Genomic DNA, 23,663 nt, shown 5'->3' with positions numbered 1-23,663 from the left:
ATGACTTATGACGGGCTAGAGGATCCTCATGACTTCTTGGGACGCATCAATATAATTATGGCGAACCAGGTCTCAATGAGGTCCATATGTGCAAGCTGTTTCCCCGAGCTGCTCATCGGGAACGCCAGAAGGTGGTTCGACAGCCTTCCTCAAGCAGCATTAGATCCTACCGAGATCTAATGGATGCTTCCACAGGAGGTTCTTCAGAAAGCGGAAGCCCGAATCACTTCGGCTCAGCTGCTTTCTATACGTCAAAGTCGCGACGAAAAGATCAGCGAACTTCCTGACGAGATTCCATAAGGAATGCCTACAAGTAGATATCTCAATGATCTACTTGTCATTTCGGCATTCCAAAATGGAATCCTGCCCGGAGCTCTCTACAGAAAGCTCGTGAATGCGGTCCGCAAACAGCTCAAGAAATGTGGGACATTGCGGACCAGTTCTCCCGTGCGATGAGGCAGGACCGTCGAAAACGGTCCTTTAGACAGCTCATCCAGAGGAGACGAAAAGAAGCCCGATCATAGCGATCAGGGGCTTCCTCGCCGAACTCCTTTTGAAAGAATTCAAAGGGCACCGGTACAAGGCAGATTGGGACCACGTCTCAATCCTGAGAAGCCGCCCGCTCAGTTCGTACCTTAACAAGTCAAGAGCGGAAATTTTCGAACTACATTCCGATATGTTCGAAAAAACCAAGGCGGATGACGAAATCGCCGCGCGGCGACCTCAGGATCAATATTGCTCCTTCCATCAAACCCAGGTCACGATACCGAGGAGTGCCGAAATTTGGCTGCAGGTATTGATGTTCTTGTGAAAACAGAACGTTAAAAAAAATACCAAAGCAAGCAGCCGAAAAAGAACAAAAGCAGAGAGGTGCGAACTGCAATCCTCAGGATCGAAAAGCATGAGGATCCCGAAGACGACGACGAGCCGCAATATGATGGAGTAATCCTGACTATTGATGCTCTCCCTCCGGGAAGACTAAGTCGTCCCTAAAAGCAGAACGCAGAGTTCCAATCAAGAGGAGCCAACACATAAAAGGCTGAAGAAAGACGAAGTGATTACATTTCAGATGCCGATCCCGTCCCAGCCATCTCTCCTCAACCAAGACGCTATTGTCATTCAAAGCCGGAGTGGCAAACAAACTGATCCACAGAGTATTTGTGGATACAGGAGCGTCAGTCAGCATTCTTTTTAAAGAATGTTTCGATAAAATGGAAGTGGATCCAGCTCGGCTCAGTCCGGCTCCACTTCCTCTGAAAAGTTTCGCCCAGGAGGATACCGCCCTGAAGGTATTATCAGCCTTCCGATCACGGTGGGGAAAACGCCTACAAGCTCCAATACGATGATCGAGTTCTTTGTGGTGAAAGCTCGGTCCCCGTACAACATCATCCTGGGGAGAGACTGGCTCAACACAGTTCGGGCCGTTTGCTCTACTTATCACCTCACCATCAAGATCCCCACTAAAGGTGGGATAGCGGTCATCCGAGGTGATCAAAAGAGAGCAAAAGAATGTCTGCAGATTGCGCTTAAAAGTGCCGAGCAATCAGTTCGGCACCATCAAGCATAGCAATCACAGCAACCGGAGTCAGAGGCAAGCGAGATGACCGAAGTCACTTCAGAGCCGAACTCAATGACCGTTCAGTTATACGAAGATGATCCATCCAGAACGGTCAAGATCGGCTTCGCAGGAACGCCTCTACTCCGAGAAAAGACCATTCAGCTCCTCAAGGAGTACAAAGATGTCTTTGCATGGTCTCCGTTGGACATGACCGGAGTGCCCCCCGAGGTAATCACTCATCGGTTAAATATTGATCCTTCAATCCGGCCAGTAAAACAGAAGCAAAGACTCTTTGCGGCAGAAAGAAGCCAAGTCATCCATGACGAAGTCCGCCAATTACTAAAAGCGGATGTACTATTCGAGGTGAAATATCCTTCTTGGGTGGCCAATCCTGTGATGATCAAGAAAAAAGGAGGAGGATGGCGGATGTGCATAGATTTTACCGATCTAAACAAGCACTGTCCTAAAGATTGCTATCCCCTTCCGAATATAGATAAAAAAGTAGAAGCTTTGATCGGCTTCGAAATTTTCTGTTTTCTTGATTTATACAAAGGATATCACCAAGTGTTGATGGATGAGAGTGACGCTCCGAAAACAGCTTTCATTACCGATTTCGGCATTTTCGCTTATAAAAAGATGCCATTCGGTTTAAAGAATGCCGGAGCCACTTATCAAAGGATGGTAGACAAGCTTTTTCGGCACCTAATCGGAAAACAGGTTGAAGTGTATGTCGACGACATAGTTGTCAAAAGCAAAAGCACTTCGGAGTACGAAGACAACCTCAAATCCACTCTCGACGTGCTCCGAAAAGCCAACCTCAAACTCAACCCCCAAAAATGTACCTTTTTGGTAGATTCGGGAAAGTTTCTGGGTTGTTGGGTTTCAAAGGACGGACTCAAGGCAAACCCCTCAAAAGTTCAAGTCGTTCAGAACATGGCAATGCCGAAGTCCATACATGACGTGCAAAGGCTAACCGGATGTCTAGCCGCACTGAATCGATTCCTTTCCCAAGCAGCCGAAAAGCAACTGCCGTTCTTCAAGGTGTTGAAAAAGGCACCAAAGTTCGAGTGGGGAGCCGAGCAGAAAAAGGCCTTTGACGAGCTCAAAAGTTATCTAGCCGAGCTTCCTATTCTCTCTGCTCCAACCGAAGCCGAAGTAATATTCTTATACTTAGCGGCATCAGATCAAACCATCAGCGCGGTGCTTGTACGAGAAGAAGGCCTAAAGCAGTTTCCCATCTACTTTACAAGCCGAGCATTAAGAGGTCCAGAAACAAGGTATCAACCTCTGGAAAAAATTGCTCTGGCGTTAGTAAATGCAGCAAGGAGACTGCGGCCATACTTCTATGCTCACAAGGTATGCGTCTTAACCGATCTGCCTCTTCGGCAAGTTTTGACCAAGCCAGAAGCATCAGGCAGAATCGCCAAATGGGCCATAGAGCTGGGAGAACACTCAATCGAGTACCTACCTCGGAAAGCCATCAAGGGACAAGCCTTGGCAGATTTTCTTGCAGAGGCCAAGTTCGATCAAGCAATCCCTGTCATTGCCGAACAGAAAAATTCTGCCAATGCCGAACTAGCACAGCCCTTGGAATCCGAAGTAGAGCCGCCAGACTGCTGGAGCGGATTCGTAGATGGAGCTTCAAACAAGATGGGAAGTGGAGCTGGTATTTTACTCGTCGCTCCCGACGGACACGAGGTAACCTACTCACTTCGGTTCCTATTCCCCACTACTAATAATGAAGCCGAGTACGAAGCCCTCCTTGCCGGACTCCAGTTAGCGCAAAGTCTGCTCGTCAAATCTCTCAAAATCCATTGTGATTCACAAGTCATAGTAAATCACATGTTGGGTACAAGTGAAGCTCGTGACGAGAGAATGAAGAAGTATTTGGACAAAGCGCAAAGCATCAGCCGAAGTTTCTCCTATTTTCGGATAATCCGCGTTCCCAGAGCGGAAAATAGCCGAGCAGATACCTTAAGTAAGTTGGCCTCAGATCCGAGCTCAAAGGCGGAAGAATTAATGCATCGAAGCATTGATGAAGCCGAGGTACATTCAGTATCCAGCTCGCCGAACTGGATGACGCCGATCTTGCAGTATCTGGATCAAGGACAATTGCCCGAGGATAAGAGAGAAGCTCGGAAGATCACGTGCCGAGCACTTCGGTACGAACTTCATGAAGGAGTCCTCTTTAGAAAGTCTTACCTCCAGCCGTTATTGCGGTGCGTAGGACCAGAAGAGACGGACTACATCCTCAGAGAAGTTCATGAAGGATCGTGCGGCAGCCACATCGGAGCTAGAGCTTTAGCTAAAAAAGTTCTAAGATGGGGATATTATTGGCCAACCTTGGTACAAGAAGCAGTGCAGCTCGTCAAGACATGCCCGAAGTGCCAAATCCATGCAAATATCCCAAGGATGCCGCAGACCGATCTATCCACTATGCAAAGCCCTTGGCCTTTCATGCAATGGGGCATAGACATAGTGGGACCACTTCCTCAAGCTCCTCGGCAAATGAAATTCCTAATCGTTGCCGTGGACTACTTTACGAAGTGGGTGGAAGCTGAACCATTAGCTACGATAACGAGCTCGAAGGCATTGGATTTCGTCTGGAAGAACATAGTGTGCCGATTTGGCATACCCCACATCCTCATCTCGGATAACGGGACTCAGTTCACCGACAAGACGTTCAAGAATTGGTGCCAAGAGCTGAATATTCAACAGCGGTTCACTTCGGTCTCTCATCCACAAGCAAACGGACAAACGGAGGTAACAAATCGTATCCTGGTGAAAGGGTTAAAAGCTCGGTTAGAACAAGCCAAAGGACAATGGGTAGAAAATCTCCCTCAAGTCCTATGGTCCTACCGAACTACACCCACAACCTCCAACGGTGAAACTCCGTACAGTCTGGTGTACGGCACTGAAGCCGTAATTCCGGTGGAGATCGGCGTACCCAGTCCCCGAACTCTAAATTTCTCCTCAGAAATGAATGACGACGGACTGAGAGCCGAGCTAGATCTTGCCGAAGAAAGAAGAGAATTGGCATGCATAAAAGCAGCCAAGTACAAGGAGCAAGTAGCCCGGTATTACAACCAAAGGGTGAAGAAGCTGCAATTCCAAGTGGGAGATCTCGTCTTGAGAAACAACGAAGTAAGCCGAGCAGAAAAGCTGGGCAAGCTCGAACCCACATGGGAAGGTCCGTATCGGGTGTCAGAAATCCTCGGCAAAGGGTCTTACAAATTGGCTCACATGTCAGGAGAACAGGTACCCCGAACATGGCACATTTCCAACCTCAAAAAGTTCCATTTGTAAGAGACAGTCCGGTCAGTCAGTCTTGAGTCCTGTTCAGTCAATGTGCTTTATTTGGTTTACTTGGTCTTTATTTGTCTCTGTGCGTTTTGTCTGTGTGTTTTGTCTGTCTCTGTGCGTGTCGTCTCTTACAAATGTTACTGAGGTATCTTGTTCTTCGAAGGCTGATCCCCTTCTTAGAACATATACAAGCCAACGATTGTGAGTCAAAGCTTCTACAGAAGATACAAGACCACAATTCAGCTTAAACAAGCAGTTCGTCTGAAACGAGCTGCAACAAGCCAACGATTGTGAGTCAAAGCTTCTACAGAAGATACAAGACCACAATTCAGCTTAAACAAGCAGTTCGTCTGAAACGAGCTGCAACAAGCCAACGATTGTGAGTCAAAGCTTCTACAGAAGATACAAGACCACAATTCAGCTTAAACAAGCAGTTCGTCTGAAACGAGCTGCAATAAGCCAACGATTGTGAAGTCCAAGCTTCTAAAGAGGATACAAGACCACAATTCAGCTTAAGAATCAAGCACTTCGTCTGAAACGAACTGCAACAAAAGTCCGGTTCTCGCGATAAAACTTGCCTGAATTAGGACAAGGGAAAGTCCGATCCACGCGATAAAACTCGCCGAATTAGGACAAGGGAAAGTCCGATCCCCAAATTAGGACAACGGAAAGTCCGATCCGAGCGATAAAACTCGCCAAATTAGGACACAAGCTTAGTCCGGTCAAAGATGTTTATTTCATCAGACCAAAGACGAGTCCGGTCAAAGATGTTTATTTCATCAGACCAAAGACGAGTCCGGTCAAAGAAGAATTCACTTCATAAGACCGAGGACAAACATCAACTTACCCCGTACCTTTATTCAGAATGCCGAACTAATTCACTTCGCTTTCCGGAGGGGGTAGTGATGGAGTACGTACTAAACAAGCCCAACAGCAGTAAAGCCCAAGAAAGAGTATCAGTTCGGCATGACTAAAGAGTATCAGTCCGGCATGACTAAAGAGTTCAGTTCGGCACAACCAAAGAGTTCGGCCCCAGCCTACAGCTCGGTAAAAGCCAACCAATCAAACTCTGCTCTCAGGTCGGCATCAAGCTCTACTCTCAGATCGGCAAAAGCTGCTCGGCAATAATTCAGCAGTTCGGTCTCAGTATTCGACCGAACTAGGAGATAGTGGACTCATGCAGGATTTCCACCTCCACTACACCCACGATCTATTTAGTGGTGTCAAGCAGTCATTAACTCATGCAGGATAGTGGACCCATGCAAGATCGCCACGATCTCCACGACATCCACTACCTAGTAAATAGCTGCATGCCACGATCTTGGTCCTTTGTATAAATAGAACCTAGATCAGATAGATAGGGTTAAGTTCTGTGACATTCTCTCGATCTCTAGAGATAAAATACAAAATAGCAAGTCTGTATTGTAAGCTGTAGAAAACAGATCAAGCAATACAACTCTGCCCTCTTTTCTCCCCGTGGACGTAGATTTACCTCAGTAAATCGAACCACGTAAAATCTCTGCGTTTTTCCTGCATTCACTAACATCAAAAATTCGCCGATTCATCAGACATCCTGTATGGGTCCACTAACTCCTTGTTCGGTCGAATACTGAGACCGAACTGCTTTGGTTGCCGATCTGAGAGTAGAGCTTGATGCCGACCTGAGAGCAGAGCTTGATTGGTTGGCTTTTACCGAGCTGTAGGCTGAGGCCGAACTCTTTGGTAATGCCGAACTCATACTCCTGCTTGGGCTTTGGGCTGATTGGCCGTCATTGCTGTTGGGCTTGTTTAGTACGCACCCCATCAGTGTTCTATTGGATTTTATCTTACTTACCATAAACTTTTTATAAGTAATGATAACGATTATATAATTTAATACAATTACTAAATCATTTAACCACTCTAATGTACAATATTGAATCATTATTTCATTCCAAAATAAGTACGACTACTAATAAGTAACACCATATTTAAAAATTTTGATTCAATGTCCTACACCTGCGTGGGTTTCGGCCTATAATAGGTACATTGTGTATCCTAATTTAACAATCATTTCAAAAATAAAATAAAATAAAGATCTTCTTATACTGGGAGTACTAAAAAAGCACTCTACTACTAACTTTTTACTTATCTGGATATTACAATCATCGCTCTACAATCATGGGAACATACTACATATGGCATAATGGGAAACTCTGACGCCGGAATATTTTTCCGATCACCGGACGTTTGGTCTTTCAGGTGGGCCCTTTGTTATCACAAAAATAATTGTGGACAATTTTAGTAATTTTCCCTTTCCAGAAGGTTGGTGGGTCAACCCAACAATTTTTACTGTTTATTTATATTCATTTTATTCGAATATTCCTCTAGAAAAAAAGGCAAAAAATTAAAATAAGATAGAAGGAGAACGTAAACGGGAAAGAAATCCATCGCGCTTTGCTAACTCAAAAATAGTACCGATATCTCGTGGATAGTGTGATTTCAAAAATCCTTTTCTATTTGCTTTATAATTTCAATTACTATATGCTTTTCTATTAGATTTATAACAAAATAAACTAAATAGTCAAATTTATTCTAAACTGGCATTAATTCTTATAGGTTGGATATTTTTGGTCAAAGCATTAGTACGAAGTAAATAAAAGTAGATATGTCGGTTTTAAAAATTACTATAATTTTTCGAAGTGTACAATTTTTTTAATCTGACCTAAATAAAAAAGTTCGGCACATTTTGATGGCTATTCGTAAAATCTATGTTGTTTAATAGTATGAATATACATGAAACAACATCATTTCGATGCCCTTATTCTTAAATTTAATGTTGAATATGTGCTTAAATATGCCCCGTGGATCTGTTGGGTTAAAGAATGATCCGCCGTAGAAAATTGACATAAATATTAAAGTTTGTGATTCTGAAGATCATTTTCAAAGTTAATGAAACATACAATAATTCACCCAAAATGTATAGTATTAAGACCAATATACCATAAAAGATGAATAGCAATTTGACTATTTTATATAAAGAAAAGGAATAATACTCCATTGTTTCCATTATTCACGATACATATACATTTTAAGACTATCTCATTTAATAACATGTAGTATTTCCTTTGTAAAATACTTTTATTACTCATATAGTACTACCTTACTCACCCTACTTTTACTCACATATAGCAGTGCCCAAAAATATAAACTAAGAGAAATGTTTTAGAGACATAATGACAATGCAATAATAAGGTTAAAATAGTAATTTGATATTATATTATATTTATTATTAAATCTATGTTTTACATAAATACTATTTTACCCTTATAGTTATAAAACGTGTATTTCTGTTTAATTAAGGAATGTGAGTGTTTTAATGAGATTTGTTAAATTAGTCAAGTTCTCTCTCCTCTTCTCTAATTATATGCCTATCAATATATTATCACTTTGCTTCTTCTTCAATTATAAATTTTATAATTCTTTTATTAATAAATTATAATTTTCTTCTTCTCCAAATATAATTCTCTATCAACAAAATATCTCTTTTTCAATTTTCTCAAATTTGATTTTCTATAATAATTTAAAAAAATATTTACATCAATTTATCACATGCAGATTACAATACGCATTTGATTAATTCCCTTTGCGTTGTCTCTTCCCAAATTAAAATTCTTTATGTAAATTAAAAATCCTATTTGATCTATCCATTTCCCTCTGTAGCTTCTGCTGCAAATTTCTAAATATGATTCCCATAAACAAATTTTGTCATATTTGATTCTCAATTCTATTTTTTTAACAATAAAAAAATCCATTCACATAATTTTTATCTCATAGTACAATTTATAATGTGCATGATCAATTCTATTTGTATTGTTTTTTCTTAATTAAAATTTTCTATATTAGTTACAATACTCCTAATCTAGCCATTTTCCTATGTAGCTTCTAGGGCAGTTTTAATAAATATTATTTTGTCCAACTTATAATAACTTGATTATAAATTTTTGGAGTGCACGGTCGAAACTCTACCATAAAAATAATCACACGTTGTTAACTCATTTATTTAATATTTTAAGTTATATAGTTGATATATTTGCTTTTCTTTAAATAATAGAGCCTTTAGCTCAATTCATAAAATTATGAAACAAATTAAAATTTGACGTACGATATGTTAATACTAATTGAGTTCACGGTTTCAATTTATGAATTTCATAATTTTTACTCATTTGAATTCTTTGCTTTCCGAAACTATAATTTCTTTAAATTCTCAACTCTTTGGAATGTTACAATTATACCTTGATAAAAAAAAATAATGACATGTTCTTAACTCATCTATTTAATATTTAATAAATAAATTAATATTTTATGAAATATTATAATTCTTGGCTCAATTCAATATAACATGCAACACATTTATATTTGATATATGATTTATTAATTCTAAATGAGTTTACGATTTTGATTTCAAGAATTCATAATTTTGATTTTTATTATTTACGTTTCAAAATTTTAATATCTTTAAATGTCTAGGTTTTTGGAACGTTACAATTGGACATAGATCAAAAAAATAATCACATGATCTTAACTTGTGTATTTAATATCTTAAAAATATTAGTTAGCATTTTTTCTTTCATTTATAAAAATAGCGTTATTGGCTCAATTCATATCATGCAACTAAAAATTGATAGTATATGATTTATTAATACTAATTGAATTTACGGTTTTAAGTTTACGAATTTCATAATTTTATATTTAATTCCTTACTTTCCAAAATTTTAAATTCTATAAAGTCTTGATTTCGGAACGTTATGGCGAACCTCTACCAAAAATTATCACATATATTTTTAACTCATTTATTAAATATTTTAAAGCTTCATAGTTTATATTTACTCTTTTGTATAAAATATAGTAGTACTAGAGTCTTAGCTTAATTCATCATGCAATAAATTACTCATAATTTGATATATGATACTTAGTATATTAATAATAATTGAGTTCACATTTTTAACTATAAGAATTTTCTAATTTTGATTTTAAGTTTTAGTTTTTAAATTTTGATTTTTTAATTCTTAAAATTTTAAATAAGGAGAAAGATTGTACAAAATTGTAGAATACATACTAAAAAAATACGAATAAAAATGCAAAGAGAAAATGAAAAAATATGTAGTTACATTTATTAGATATCACTTTAATTTATCATATTAATTGAAATTTTCTTCACATTAAATTTCCCTAAATTAGAATCGTCCATAATTAATTTATAAAGGATATATTAGTCAAGATATAAATTATACTTATGGCAAAATGCCATAGGGGTATTATGGCATAGGGTATTATGTCTCTAAATCACTGTCCATAAACTAATTGTACAATATGAGATTCAGATTAAGTTAAAATTCCACCAATCCCAATATATTTTGTTGTGTAATTATGAATACTAAAAATAGGCCACACTTATCAGCAACAGAAGTCCAAGTGAATGAGACCACATCTTCACTATAAAAGAATGTTCATTTTTCCTCAATCACAACACCAAATCCCCCATAACTTGCTCCACCCTCTCCCCCTTCTCTCTCTCTACACCCTCCTCGCAATGCAGCATTCCTTCTCTCTCTCCTATCCATTCTCACTCCACACAACAAACTAGAAACATTGCTCTCTGAATTCCAAGATCTCTTAAAACAGAGCAGATCTGTGAAAAAACAGAGCATTCCCCTGTTTCAAAAATGGCCGCAAATAGCTTCACATCAGAATCCTTCTATTCTCCCGACATTGGAGGCCAAATTTCGATGCTGTGGGAGTTCATCAAGGCGCCGTTGATTGTGCCTTTGCTGACGATTTGCGTGTATATATGCCTGGCCATGTCAATCATGGTGTTCATGGAGCGCCTCTACATGGGCATCGTCATCGTTTTGGTGAAGCTGTTTTGGAAGAAGCCAGAGAAGAGATACAAATGGGAGGCGATGAGAGATGATGATTTGGAAGATGGGAATGCTGCTTTCCCTATGGTTCTTGTTCAGATCCCCATGTTCAATGAGAAAGAGGTTTTTTTTTTTTTTTTTTAATTTTATCAAAATCGAATTTACCTCTTCTTATGTCGTGTTTGATGAAATGTATTTAATCGCAGGTTTACAAGATATCAATTGGCGCAGCTTGTAATCTGTCGTGGCCTGCTGATCGGCTTGTTATTCAAGTTCTCGACGACTCCACCGACTTTACAATCAAGGTTTGTTTTGGTCAAAGCCATAAAATGAGGAATTCCCAAGAATAAAAGTGATTAAATTCACTTCATATTTAGTAATCACATGATTTTTTGTGGCATTTCTTGTCGTTTCATCATTGGGCAATGCACCAATCTAATTTTCCTACATTTAGTAATCAAAATTCAAAACCGACACCATTATTCAATTTACTTAATTTTACAATTAGGGTCATTTGTTAGTAATTACATTACTATGAGTATTTGATGGAGTACTAATGATTTATATGGATGGTTAGGACATGATTGAGAGGGAATGCTTAAGGTGGGCAAGCAAAGGGGTTAACATCAGATACCAAATTAGGGAGACAAGAGGAGGCTACAAGGCCGGGGCGCTTAAGGAAGGACTGAAACACGACTACGTCAAACAATGCGAGTACGTCGTCATTTTCGACGCTGATTTCCGGCCCGAACCCGAATTTCTCCGAAGGGCGGTCCCTTTTCTCATTCACAATCCAGACATTGCACTTGTACAAGCCCGGTGGAGATTCGGTGAGTCTCAATGTTTTTTCACGAAATTGTATTAAATATAGGTCGCATAATATTATACTAATAATCTTATTCATAAATTCTCTCCATATGAAAGTGTCGGTGGTCCTCATATTAAATCTATAGTGTTGCTAATTTTGGAGGTGGGGGTATAAACGTAAATACGCAGTTTGTTTGCACTTTTTCTCTTTACTCATTTGAGTGATTTGTTGCATGCTTTGCGGGGGGCGTTGGAATTGTTTTGCAATTATTATTTACTAGTATTTTACTAATATATGCTATTAGTATTAGGAGTTAGGACCCATTAAATCTTGATTATTACAATTAGTTTCTCTCCTTTTAGGTGATCATCTTTTTTTGACTTGGGTAGGTAGTAAAACTAAACAACCACCATATTATGTTCACCTTTTTATATTTTATTAATTTGACTAAGTTTTAAATAGTTATGAAAGATAATGCAAGATTTAATCAACGCATCATCTTTCGGCAACCAAATACCAAATGACGAAACTGTCCTGATCTTTCTGTTCCTCAAGTCACGGATGTAACGGCATGGATGTCAAGTTTGCCTTTTTTGTGTAAGCTGACAAACGATACCTAAATTTGATCAACATAGTAAAATCTTTGCTCATAAGGGTAGAAGTGTCATTTTATCCATGTGCTGTGTAGTATAATAAGCAATTAATTATTTAGCACAACAGTCTCAACTTCCCACCGACGATCACAATTACTATAAATTTAGGTGTCAAAAAATGTTATTAAGTGACGTGGCAATCGATTTTAACTCCTAAACATGTTATCACGAGTGTCAGAAAAAAGTGACAACTCTTTTTGCTGCTCACATGGTTGATGGTCCTAATCAAATGCTTCTTTGTTGTTTTGGTGTCTTTGGACAATTTGTTTTGTCTATCATTATTTCACATTAATCTATATAGCGACGTGTATTGTGAATATACACGTGAAGATCTTGTTATACTAATTTTTTTGTAGAAATAAAAGATAAATAGAATGATCATGGATGTTTTACTTGCAGTGAATTCAAATGAGTGCTTGCTGACAAGAATGCAAGAGATGTCATTAGATTATCATTTCACAGTTGAGCAAGAAGTAGGTTCTGCCACTCATGCCTTTTTTGGCTTCAACGGTGAGAACAACCCATGTTTTTTTTTGATATTTCACTTAACATTAATCTTTTGTGCTAAAAAAAATAAAACACTATGTTATAGGAACTGGTGGAATATGGAGGATTGCAGCAATCAACGAGGCCGGAGGGTGGAACGACAGAACAACTGTCGAAGACATGGATCTTGCTGTCCGTGCTGGTCTCAAAGGCTGGAAATTTCTTTACCTTGGTGATCTCCAGGTCTACTTCTAATCATCATCTCCAATGCAGTTTTTCGAAGATTTGTGTTACACGAAGCTGATGCGTGTTGTTGGTTTTTGTAGGTGTATAGCGAACTCCCGAGTACTTTCAAAGCCTTCCGGTTCCAGCAGCATAGGTGGTCGTGTGGACCGGCTAATCTCTTTAGGAAAATGATGATGGGAATAGCAACAAACAAGGTTACTCTCTTATAAACTACTAGTACTACTATTTTTCTAGTTGTCATATGCAAGTATGAAATTAATTTGTAAAAATGCTTTTGGATGGCAGAAAGTAACGTTGTACAAGAAATTCTACGTGATCTACAGCTTCTTCTTCGTGAGGAAGATCATCGCTCACTTCTTCACCTTCTTCTTCTACTGCGTGGTTCTGCCTCTCTCCATTTTGGTGCCTGAAGTATACGTCCCGAAATGGGGAGCCATTTACCTTCCTTGCATCATCACTGCCCTCAACTCAGTCGGAACGCCAAGGTCGTTCCATCTGCTCTTCTATGGGTGCTGTTTGAGAACGTGATGTCCTTCCACCGCACCAAGGCAGCATTTATCGGGCTGCTGGAGGCGAAGAGGGTGAACGAGTGGGTGGTGACTGAGAAGCTCGGGGATAAGCTCAGCATCAAAGGTAACAAGAGTGGTTCGAATAAGAAGTCTCTGAGGAAGCTGCTGGGAGACAGGATTCAAGTGCACGAGCTGGATTCGCGGTGTTTTTGTTCGTGTTGGATGCTATGATTTCGCCTATGGGAAGAACAACTATTTCATATACCTATTTCTTCAAGTCTTCACCTTCACCATCGTCGGATTGGGCTACGTTGGCACCATCGTCCCCACTTCTTAGCTAAACTACTGCATTTGTAGTCCACACAAAGAAGGGTGAATGTACACAGGATTGCTCTGTTTGTTTATTTGATTTGCAGTTGTGGAAAAGGAAACTATATTCATTTAGTTATACGGAAATATATCCAAGTCTTGATTAGACTTTCCTTTTTTTTCTGTCTCTTTTTATTAGAGTTATAGTGGTCTGATTTTCTGTATACACTTATAAATTTTGTTTGGCCATCTCCAATAGTCAGTTCTACTATATTTACAATTAAATAGTAATATAAATTAAATTAATCAAAACAATTCATTCATCTTTGAATTTATAATAGATGTATTGGTATATGGACAATAATAAGGACAAGTAGTAGCTAACTCATGTGGAGAGGAAAGTACCCAAATTGTATTAATTGAGCAATCCATGTGTATGGAGTGAACAGATGGCCTACTCTTCTGTCGGCATTTTGGATTTTTAGAAGAAATATAATCTTTTATTATTTTGTGTTTTGATTATGTATATGACCATAAGTTCGCTAGTAATACGTGGTATATAAGCTCATGTTTAAAAATTTAATCAAATAAATAGCTAATTATGAAAAGATAAACCCAATAAATTGATGTTTCTCGGCACCCATGTCAGATTTGGAAAACAAAATTATGTTTATTGCATCAGCTTATTTGGAAAAAATAAACACCTATTGTTTTTCACATAGGTATGTTTATAAATAATGTGAATCATATTTTCGATAGGGTAGAGCAACATCAACCTTAAAGGTGTGAGAAAGGGTCCCTTCCTATCAAACGGAGTAGTATAGTCGATGAGATGTCTCCCTCAACTGCGCTGTATAAATGAGATAACATATAGTATGCCCCTCAATTTTATTCTTTATATTCTACTATATATTACAACAATAGCTAATTAAGTGACACTATGACAAACGAGAAAAGTACATAATGTTTGTGTTTGCTAGCCAGTAAAATGATCAGACCACAAAGTCATCAAAGATCTTAGCTTTGGAATTCACAGTAGCATCGTATTTAAATTTAAATTTTACAATTATAAAACAGAAAAATAAAATAAAAGAAGCTAATGGCCTAATACTCCATTAAGTATTACACGTTTCTAATTAAGTTGAGGGTCCTCATTTAATGCATTATCTGGCATTTGCCCCCATCAAATATTCTCTACCATTTTCTTTCAAATTCGTTGCCCCACTTCAATTATTCCTATTATGTCCGTACGCGTTAATTTCGTAGAAATATACATTTATTTTATCGGACTAATTCGCAAAATTGCTTCTAGCCACAAACTAAATACTCCCTCAGTCCACCATTAATAATTTCATTTCTTGGCGGCACGAAACATTAAGAAAAATGGGTAGAAAAAGTTAGTGGAATATGAGTTCCACTTGTATATATTACTCCCTCTGTTCATGAAATATTGTCCAAGTTTGACTCGGCACTGATTTTAAGAAATATGAAGAAAAGTTAGTTGAAAAAGTTAGTGAAATGAGGGTTCCACATTTATATATTAGTTTTATAATAGAATGTGAGTGTAAAGAGTTGGTGGAAAGTGAAGTTCATTTACCAAAAATAGAAAAAAAAAAAAAGTGGACAACTTTTCATGGATGAATCAAAATGACAAAACTGGACAATATTTCACGAACGGGGGGAGTAGTTTTAAATGAAACGTGATTAGAGTGAATTAGCGGAATGTGAGACCTTATTACCATTTATAGTAAAAGTGAACCGAGGCTCCCATTAGCCAATGGACTAAAATGGAAAAGTGGGACTCCTATTCGTGGACATAAGGAGTATTTGAATATCACTAACTAAAGTTTATAATGATTATTTTCAAAGCTAGTGAGAAATCAAATCCAATATGTCATCGCATTTGATGAATCAGACTTTCTTTCTAAATATGATCAAAGCGTTCTTTCTTTCAAACGAAATATTGGTGTATAGTACTTATTTAGGAATCTAGAATCAAATTTAAAAAATACAAGATCTGTAGATGCATTTTAGATCACATTAATAAAAAGTTGACAATTTATTCCTAAACTCTACGTCCAACAAATGTATGTATGCTAAGTAGGAGTGTAAAATAAACAAATTTGGGCCGAAATATGGGCCCCAGAATTAGAGCACAGAATAGGGTTTGTTTTCTGTGTGTCCACAAATGAAAAAAGTGGTATATATTTTGGCCCAACCCAAAAATAATGCCTCAATTTAACTTGTTTATGTTAAAATTAAAAGACAAACAAGTGGCGTGTGTGTTCTAACCGAGTTCTCTCTCCTCGTCAACATATCAAAATTTCACACTCTCTGTAATCACCTCAATTCCCCTTTTGAAACCCTAATCGCAAGGATCTCTGAATCCAATAAGCAATTGAATAACTCCTCGATCTTCTTGAAATTTTGCGATGGCGGAGCACTTGGCGTCAATTTTCGGAACAGAGAAGGACAGAGTTAACTGCCCATTCTACTTCAAGATCGGCGCGTGCAGGCATGGCGACCGCTGCTCCCGCCTCCACACCAAGCCGAGCATCAGCCCCACGATCCTTCTTTCCAACATGTACCAGCGCCCCGACATGATTACTCCTGGCGTCGACGCTCAGGGCCAGCCGATCGACCCCAAAAAAATGCAGGAACACTTCGAGGTTGCCTTTCCCCCCTTCTCTCTCTCTCGTCATTAAATTTGACGCTGTTTGTTTTCCTTAACTTTTTTTTTTTGTGTGTGCTTGTGAATTTGTAAATGTATAGTCTTTGATTTACTGGAGTAGTATTTTTGGGCGATTGTGTACTTATCGTATTGAATTGACGATGATAATTCACTAACATTTGGATTTTGTTGCTAGTTTCCTTGAAATTGTATCTTTAGCCATTACTGGATGATATTTGTCTTTCAATGTTTGCGAGTGTACACATGATAATTGGACCTTTTGATTATTGATGTTGTTTTAGATGCCTTTTTAGATACTTATTTATTAAGTGTACTTTGTTTCCTTGTGACTTAGATGTAAGGTTGCATAATATCAATACTGGGGTTAATTTCAATCATTGGCATGGCTTGTATAGAGTAAAACGGATTTTGTGGATAGATGTTCTAATGAATAGAATGTTGATATGATAAATCAATAAAATTATCCTATGTGTAGTTGTGTACTTGGATTAAAAAGAAAGTGATGGATAAACTTCTTTGTTTTGCTGACCGTGACTGTATTCCATATTTCCTTTTAATTTGGTGTTGCAGGACTTTTATGAAGATTTATTTGAGGAGCTAAACAAATACGGAGAGATTGAAAGCTTGAATGTTTGTGACAATTTAGCTGATCATGTGGTAAGCTTTTCCAACACATCCCTGGATTTTGTAACTTTTGGAGCTGGCTTTTCAAATACTGACATTAGATTTGTTTTTGTTGCAGGTTGGCAATGTTTATGTCCAATTTAGGGAGGAAGAGCATGCTGCTAATGCTCTTCAAAACCTGACTGGGCGGTTCTATGCAGGTAATAAGTGTTACCTTATTTTATATACACCAGCTCTTTTAGGCATAGCTTTCTTTCATGTTTGCTGGATTCTTTTCAAGTGAAGGAATATCCTCCATTATATTTCACATGTAGAACATTCTTCTGAGTTATTTTGTTATTCTGCAGGACGCCCCATCATTGTTGATTTCTCCCCAGTGACTGATTTTCGTGAAGCCACCTGTAGGCAGTATGAGGAGGACGCATGTAACCGTGGTGGCTACTGTAACTTCATGCATCTGAAAAGGATTAACAGGTCATTTAATTGTTTGTACTCATGCAAACTTATGCAGGTTTGAGCATTATTGTAACTAATACAACTTCTCACCAGGGAGTTGAGGCACCAATTATTTGGGAGGCGTAGGAGTAGACACAGCCGTAGCAGGAGCAGGAGTCCCTATCGGCACCGTAGCTATGATGACCGCTCACATGAGAGTCGGAGTCACAGCAGAAGGTATGATGACCACGACCGCCATGAAAGTCGAAGCAGGAGGCGCAAGAGCACAAGTCCAAGAAGTAGGAGGGGTAGTAGCCCATGTGGCAGGAGGAATCGTAGTCCTGTTAGGGAAGGTAGTGAAGAAAGACGTGCTAAAATTGCACAGTGGAATAGGGAGAAGGAAGAAACAGAACGTTCTGGCAACAAGGCAAATGCTGGTGATGAGGATCGTAGGGCTAAAAATGACCACTCTGGCAATATAGACAACGGAGGACACAATGAGCCAACACAGTAGGATGGATATGTGTATTGACGATATTAGCACTGGTTTGTTCTCACTCCCTTTCTACCTCGGTATTCTTGATTTTTTCACTGGCAACAGTTATCATTACGAATGACCTGTCTTAAAATTTAACTTACTGCACATTTTCCACTTTGCAGGTGGTGTGCAGGTTTTCAATTCTGTCATATGCAACATGATAAATATATGTTTCTTAGTACCATTCATTATGTCCATCGTGCTTTTCTCGCCTTTTTTCTGTTTTTTTTGCTAAAGTATTGTTTGAGTTTGATTTCGCATATATATAGTCTTCAGCCCTAAACCTTTAGAAGGAGCTATAATTGCTTTTTGACTTACTTCCTGCCAGTCAACTACATCAAAGTTGAATTTGCCTCCTGCATTCATCTGTATGTTTGCACGCAATCTGTGTGAGGAAGCTATTGTTCTGTGCTAGCTCTGATAATTTTTCTAAAATGATCTTATAATCCTCTAGCTATTCTCAAGATGTTGTGTGCACAGTGCACACGACATCGATGTCTTGTATTTCTCCAAAAAAAGTTATGCTCTAATTTTCATTACCTTTGTTTTGTTGGATAAAATAATAGTGGATTTATATGGTACAGTGCTTTGCAATTTGCATCGACATAGACATAGTTTAGTGGTTTGTTGATATTGTCTATTGGAAGGTTCTTGATTTTTAAAGTTGCCTCTCATGACTTCCTACTAGCGACCTTGCTAATTGGCCTTTGTCTGTCTTGTTGTTCCCTGTCAAAAACATTGTGTTTGTGTGTGCAGTCAGGTATCCTGTAGCCACAAAACAACAAGGCTAGTGAGTTTTCGCATATTGTTCCAATTTATTTCTAAGTATATATAGTTGCAGATCTCACACTGATTACTAGTTTTGCAGGTCCAGGTACCCTGCTTAGAAAGATATTCAGCACAGATTTTAATTATAGATTCCCATGCAAATTGTACAGTATTTTGGTTGTTGCAGTGAGGAAGAGTTGTAATTTCAGGGTGATGTCGGATTGAGAAGCCCGTGGAGGTCGAGTTGTAGATTTAGCAATTATTAAGCTTCATTTTTCCTCTTTATAGGGATGCTGCTTGTTTGATGATCCATTTTGCTAGAGACCAATGTTTTAATTCTATATCTAGACTTCCTCTTCTTTTCACATTTATGTAATGCTTCCAGAATCATACAGAGAGCCTATGAATGCTTTTCTATGACAGTACAAGGTATTTACAACCTGATTATGATGCTCTAGTGATTGATCATTCCTGTTTTAGTCATGTTTTAAAGGTGATTCACTAATCATTATTTCACTGCAAAATTTCCATTCACCATGAAATAGCTGAAGCTTATTTTTCACATGTATAATGGGTATTATTGACCACCATGTTTACTAATCACGTAGTCGGCTATGTAGAAGATAGTACATTGTTTGATTGATGTAACTTTTTCTCATTTTGAATTACAATTTTTTTAATCTGATGTTAATTGAAATAATACGAAAGTATTTTGGTAAAAAGTACTCCTGTATAATTATAGTTAGTGCTCACTTTGGTGTGTTTTGTTATTAAATCTCACTTTGTAGTACATTTTATGATAGTGTGTAGATAATGGCATATTGGTTTTTTTTTGTAAATAGGGTGCTAAACGAGAATAAATAAAAGAAAATAGAGAGAATATTTAACCATGATATGATTATTAGTTGACTAAGTTGACAGGATTACAGGAAGAAACCTATAGTTATTATTATTAACGTAATGACATATAGAGAAAATTCTTTGACAAAAATGTTGCAGATATATTAGTAAACAATTAGTAATTGTTTATAGAGTTATGGAGACAGAAGACGAATTTTATATTGATCTCTTAAACTATTTAAGTATCCATGAATTTGTTTCGAGCGAGGTTCACTGTATTTTACAAATGTTTTTATTTATCATTTCATTGACTTCTCCTCCCAATTAAATGATAGTACTGAAAAAATATTCAACAAAAATTAATTAATTGGTGTCCACATATCTGACCTTATGAATTACACCAATTATATTTCTGTGATGCATGAACATGAAAATTCTAGACTAGTCTCTGGACCAAATATTTGGGCCATTTCCCATTAAAAATTGTGCCTCTTCATGATATGTAAAACAAGTTTCTCGAATTAAAAGTTGCAGGTATAGAGTCTCCATCACCATCACTATATACATGTTAATCATTTATATTATAACTCAATTATGCATTTTTATTTGTGAATTAAAAATATAGATACATTCTTACGTGTGAATGTGTGATTGATGGTATGTATTCTCTTAGAAACTGCGAAATCTGTGATAGTAGAGTTAAAGTTTATGAAAACAAATTCATAAATTTTTTGTAGAACAGATAGTGCATTCCACAGTGAATTTTAGATGCTGTTGGAATCAATTTAGGTACTCCCTCAGTCCCCACTGAAGATGACTCATTTTTCTTTTTCGTCCGTCTCAACCAAGATGACCCATTTCTTATTTAGGAAATATTTAAAATACTCAATTATCTTTTTCCTTTCTTACTTTATTCATCTCTCCTACTTTTAAACACCAATAATTTTCTCTCTTCTTAAACACTTTAAAATTGGCATGCATAAAATCCTATGTCGTCCCAAGAAGGGTCAACTTCCTTGGGACGGAGGGAGTACATGGTAGTACTATATGTTATGTTAGAGCATCTCCAAGGAAAATGGTAAATGATTAGGTAAAAAGAAATAACTACCATCTTTACTTCTTCTTCATAAAAATTCATGCTCCAATGGAAATGGCATTTGAGGAGTTATTATACCTTCTTTCATTTTGAGAATATATCTTTACCTCTTCTTGATAGAAAAAATAAAAAGTTAGTTATCTTTGTTTGCCTTTTCAATTTACCTTCTTTTCTTGAAGTCCATTACTTTTAAAATGTATAATAACCTTTTTAAGAAGGTAAATGAGAAATATACCTTCTCAATATACCTTTCCCCATTGGAGATGCTCTTATCAACACACGACTCGGCAAGGAATCTCAAATTTTATTTAGGCTCATTTTCAAATTTTAAGGCGTATTTGTAATTTTTATTTTAAATTTGGAATATATTATTGCTGAATAATTTAACAATTTAAAATTTCATCTCTTGATGTAGTAAACAAATTTAATTGCTTGTAAACAACTCCCGAAATTTGGTGTTTAACTAATTATTCTTTTGATCAGAAAGCAAACTTCAATTTTTGATGACTACTAATTCGATTCTTCTGAATCCAATCCAAAATCCAAAATCCAAAGATATACCACAAGACATGTTGTAAAATAATTTTAAATCAAATTTAATATATACACTTTTTCTGTTTTTTTGGACAAACTAAAACATAATCTGTAAAACAGAAAGAGCAATCCCATCCTTGAATCTTACTTACATAGCTAAACTAAACTCTATAGATATCTAAAAACGCATATTCTATGATATCACAATATTTACTCCTTTTGCAAACCTAACTCCACATTTTAAAAGAATTAGCCGCAAAAGTAATCGTGGCTGTAATTAGCAGCCTTGAATTACAGTAAAAAATCCATGAATTTAAGCCACGGTAACCCTTTCTTTGTGTTGCTTTCCTCAGCCTCCTTTGAGCAGCTGGATGCGCCGCCGCCGCCGCTCTCCGCCGCAATCTGCCTCGGACAGAGGAAGAAGTTTCTTGAACCCAACTCCACTATCTTCACCTCCCTATCCAAACCTGTTTATCATTTTAGTTCAAACAAATTAATTATCTATGAAAAATTGGATGTGAAGCACACGCTCTATTGTGGTTCTAACCATCCCACATCGACTAATTAAAAAATTTGCAAGCAATATATAACTGTATTAATGAGGACTCACTTTCTAAGCTGAACTGAGAGTAATGGAGATCGAAGGCGGAGCAAGCGGTAGACGGAAGCACCGGCCGCCGCGCCTCACTTACATACTGGCGGAGCGCCGCCGTGATCAGGTCATGCACGGTGGCCTCCGGCGCCATCAAGACGTGGACCGGGCCAGGGCTCCTCTGTATCGTCACGTTCACAAGCAACTTCGTCAGCTTCGCCGCCGCCGGAATCCCGCCGCCTCTCCTGCCGGCCAGTAAGTCCGGCACCGTCCTCGGCCGCGGAAGCATGTCGGCCATACCTCCGGCATCCCTCCCGTGAAACGACGACGCCTTCTCCGACAAGCGCCCCTTCTTGTTCTTCTCATGGCCTCCCTTCCGGTGACTCTTCGGCGACGGCATTATAATGCTATATTTAAGCGTTTAGTTGCGGCGGCTTGATTACCTTTGGCGGCGAACATAACCAGAATTCCACGGCGGAGGAGGAGAGAAAATATAGAGTTATAGTTATATAGGTGAGGAGGGGAGTATTAAAGAAAAGGGGAGGATGAGAGGAGATTTTAAATAGGGGATTAAGGAATGAGAAGCTCTATGGATATTTCGTTCGTTGCATTATTGGGATGTGAAGACTGTTCCAACATATGTCGTTTTCTTGAAACTTGATCAATAATGATAATAGTTTATAGGATTATGTCATCACTATTACTAAGGTATTAAGATCCACGTTTTTTTATATTAATGTATAATCGTATTGTTGAGTGATAATCTTAGATTCTTAAACTAAAAAACACCACATAAATTCGTTGAGTTTTTTTTATATGAAAAGATAATAATTTTATTGGTAAGGGTATGGCAAGTGGAGAAGTGTCTCTGTAGACTATAAGAGTGAGAGCTTAGTTCCATATATGCGACAAAGGAAAATTAATTGAAGATCTAATTCATCTATGACTAGCATATTTAACAAGAATTTTGGGCTACAAACTAGGATAGATCGATTGTTTCTAGTGACCGCTCCAGCATGTACTAGTATTAGTTTATATTTAAATAAAAATAAATTAATTGATAATATGTCGAAGCATGATACATATAGACTATAGAGAGTGATTTTTTGGCATTATGTAATACATAGTTGGAAATATTAAGAATTCAAATAATATTACGTAAAATACGTCATAAAAAAAGAATTGCACCCTTGATAAAAAAAAAGGATAGTAGCAGCATGAAGCATTTTCTTGCAATTATATGAGAGAAAAATTTTGAAATTGATTGAACATGGCCTATATCCATCAATTAGAGGATTAGAAACGTAGGAGGAGATGAATTTAGGTTGGAGCTGTGACCAATAATAATCGTTTGACTGTTGGTTGATTTATCAAAATTGCCCCAAACTTTTTGGTGGGCTATTCTCGGCCGCCATTGACACGTGGCGAGAGAGCCACAAGTGGGACCCATGTATGATGTTTTATTCTACCTAGGAGCATCTCCAATGCACGGATGTCCCATTCGGACATCCACTAGGACTTCCCAAAAATACCTCCTGGCACGTCACTAGGACTTTCCATCCCACTGACACGTCACTAGGACTTCCCTGCACAATCTGCCATTCTCATCGCCCTTCCCATTAGGACTTTCCGCAATAAAAAAAAATCACAAATTCACAAATAAAGCAATTTACGTTTACGGAAATAAAATTTCAACACAAATATGAACGGGAAAAATTAACAACTTCATTAAAAAAACATACATGATTCGAAAAAAAAAATTATAACTCGGA

General features: G+C 37.7%; 2 protein-coding genes and 1 pseudogene across 3 annotated transcripts; 2 read left to right on the top strand and 1 right to left on the bottom strand.

Moving 5' to 3' along the window:
- Positions 1-10,371: 10,371 nt before the first annotated feature.
- LOC121791486 lies at positions 10,372-14,028 on the top strand (annotated as a pseudogene).
- Positions 14,029-16,057: 2,029 nt separating this feature from the next.
- On the top strand, positions 16,058-18,757 carry LOC121791484 (splicing factor U2af small subunit B-like). Of its 2 annotated transcripts, XM_042189419.1 has the most exons (6): positions 16,058-16,441; positions 17,035-17,121; positions 17,207-17,288; positions 17,436-17,562; positions 17,638-18,069; positions 18,184-18,757. In XM_042189419.1, exons 1-5 carry the CDS (start codon positions 16,205-16,207, stop codon positions 18,035-18,037), a joined length of 933 nt encoding a protein of 310 aa, XP_042045353.1. In that variant the 5' UTR covers positions 16,058-16,204; the 3' UTR covers positions 18,038-18,069; positions 18,184-18,757. The 2 variants fall into 2 exon arrangements, with proteins under 2 accessions (XP_042045353.1, XP_042045352.1); XM_042189418.1 differs by having other exon boundaries at positions 17,638-18,757.
- Positions 18,758-21,584: 2,827 nt separating this feature from the next.
- On the bottom strand, positions 21,585-22,460 carry LOC121791485. Its single transcript, XM_042189420.1, has 2 exons — positions 21,910-22,460; positions 21,585-21,766 (listed from the first exon to the last, which is right to left on the bottom strand). Exons 1-2 carry the CDS (start codon positions 22,289-22,291, stop codon positions 21,591-21,593), a joined length of 558 nt encoding a protein of 185 aa, XP_042045354.1. The 5' UTR covers positions 22,292-22,460; the 3' UTR covers positions 21,585-21,590.
- Positions 22,461-23,663: the final 1,203 nt, after the last annotated feature.

This window comes from Salvia splendens, unplaced genomic scaffold (genome assembly GCF_004379255.2).
Source record: "Salvia splendens isolate huo1 unplaced genomic scaffold, SspV2 ctg828, whole genome shotgun sequence".
NCBI lineage: Eukaryota > Viridiplantae > Streptophyta > Magnoliopsida > Lamiales > Lamiaceae > Salvia > Salvia splendens.
Note: the sequence above shows the minus strand (reverse complement) of the source record. Positions and strands in the feature narration are given on the sequence as shown.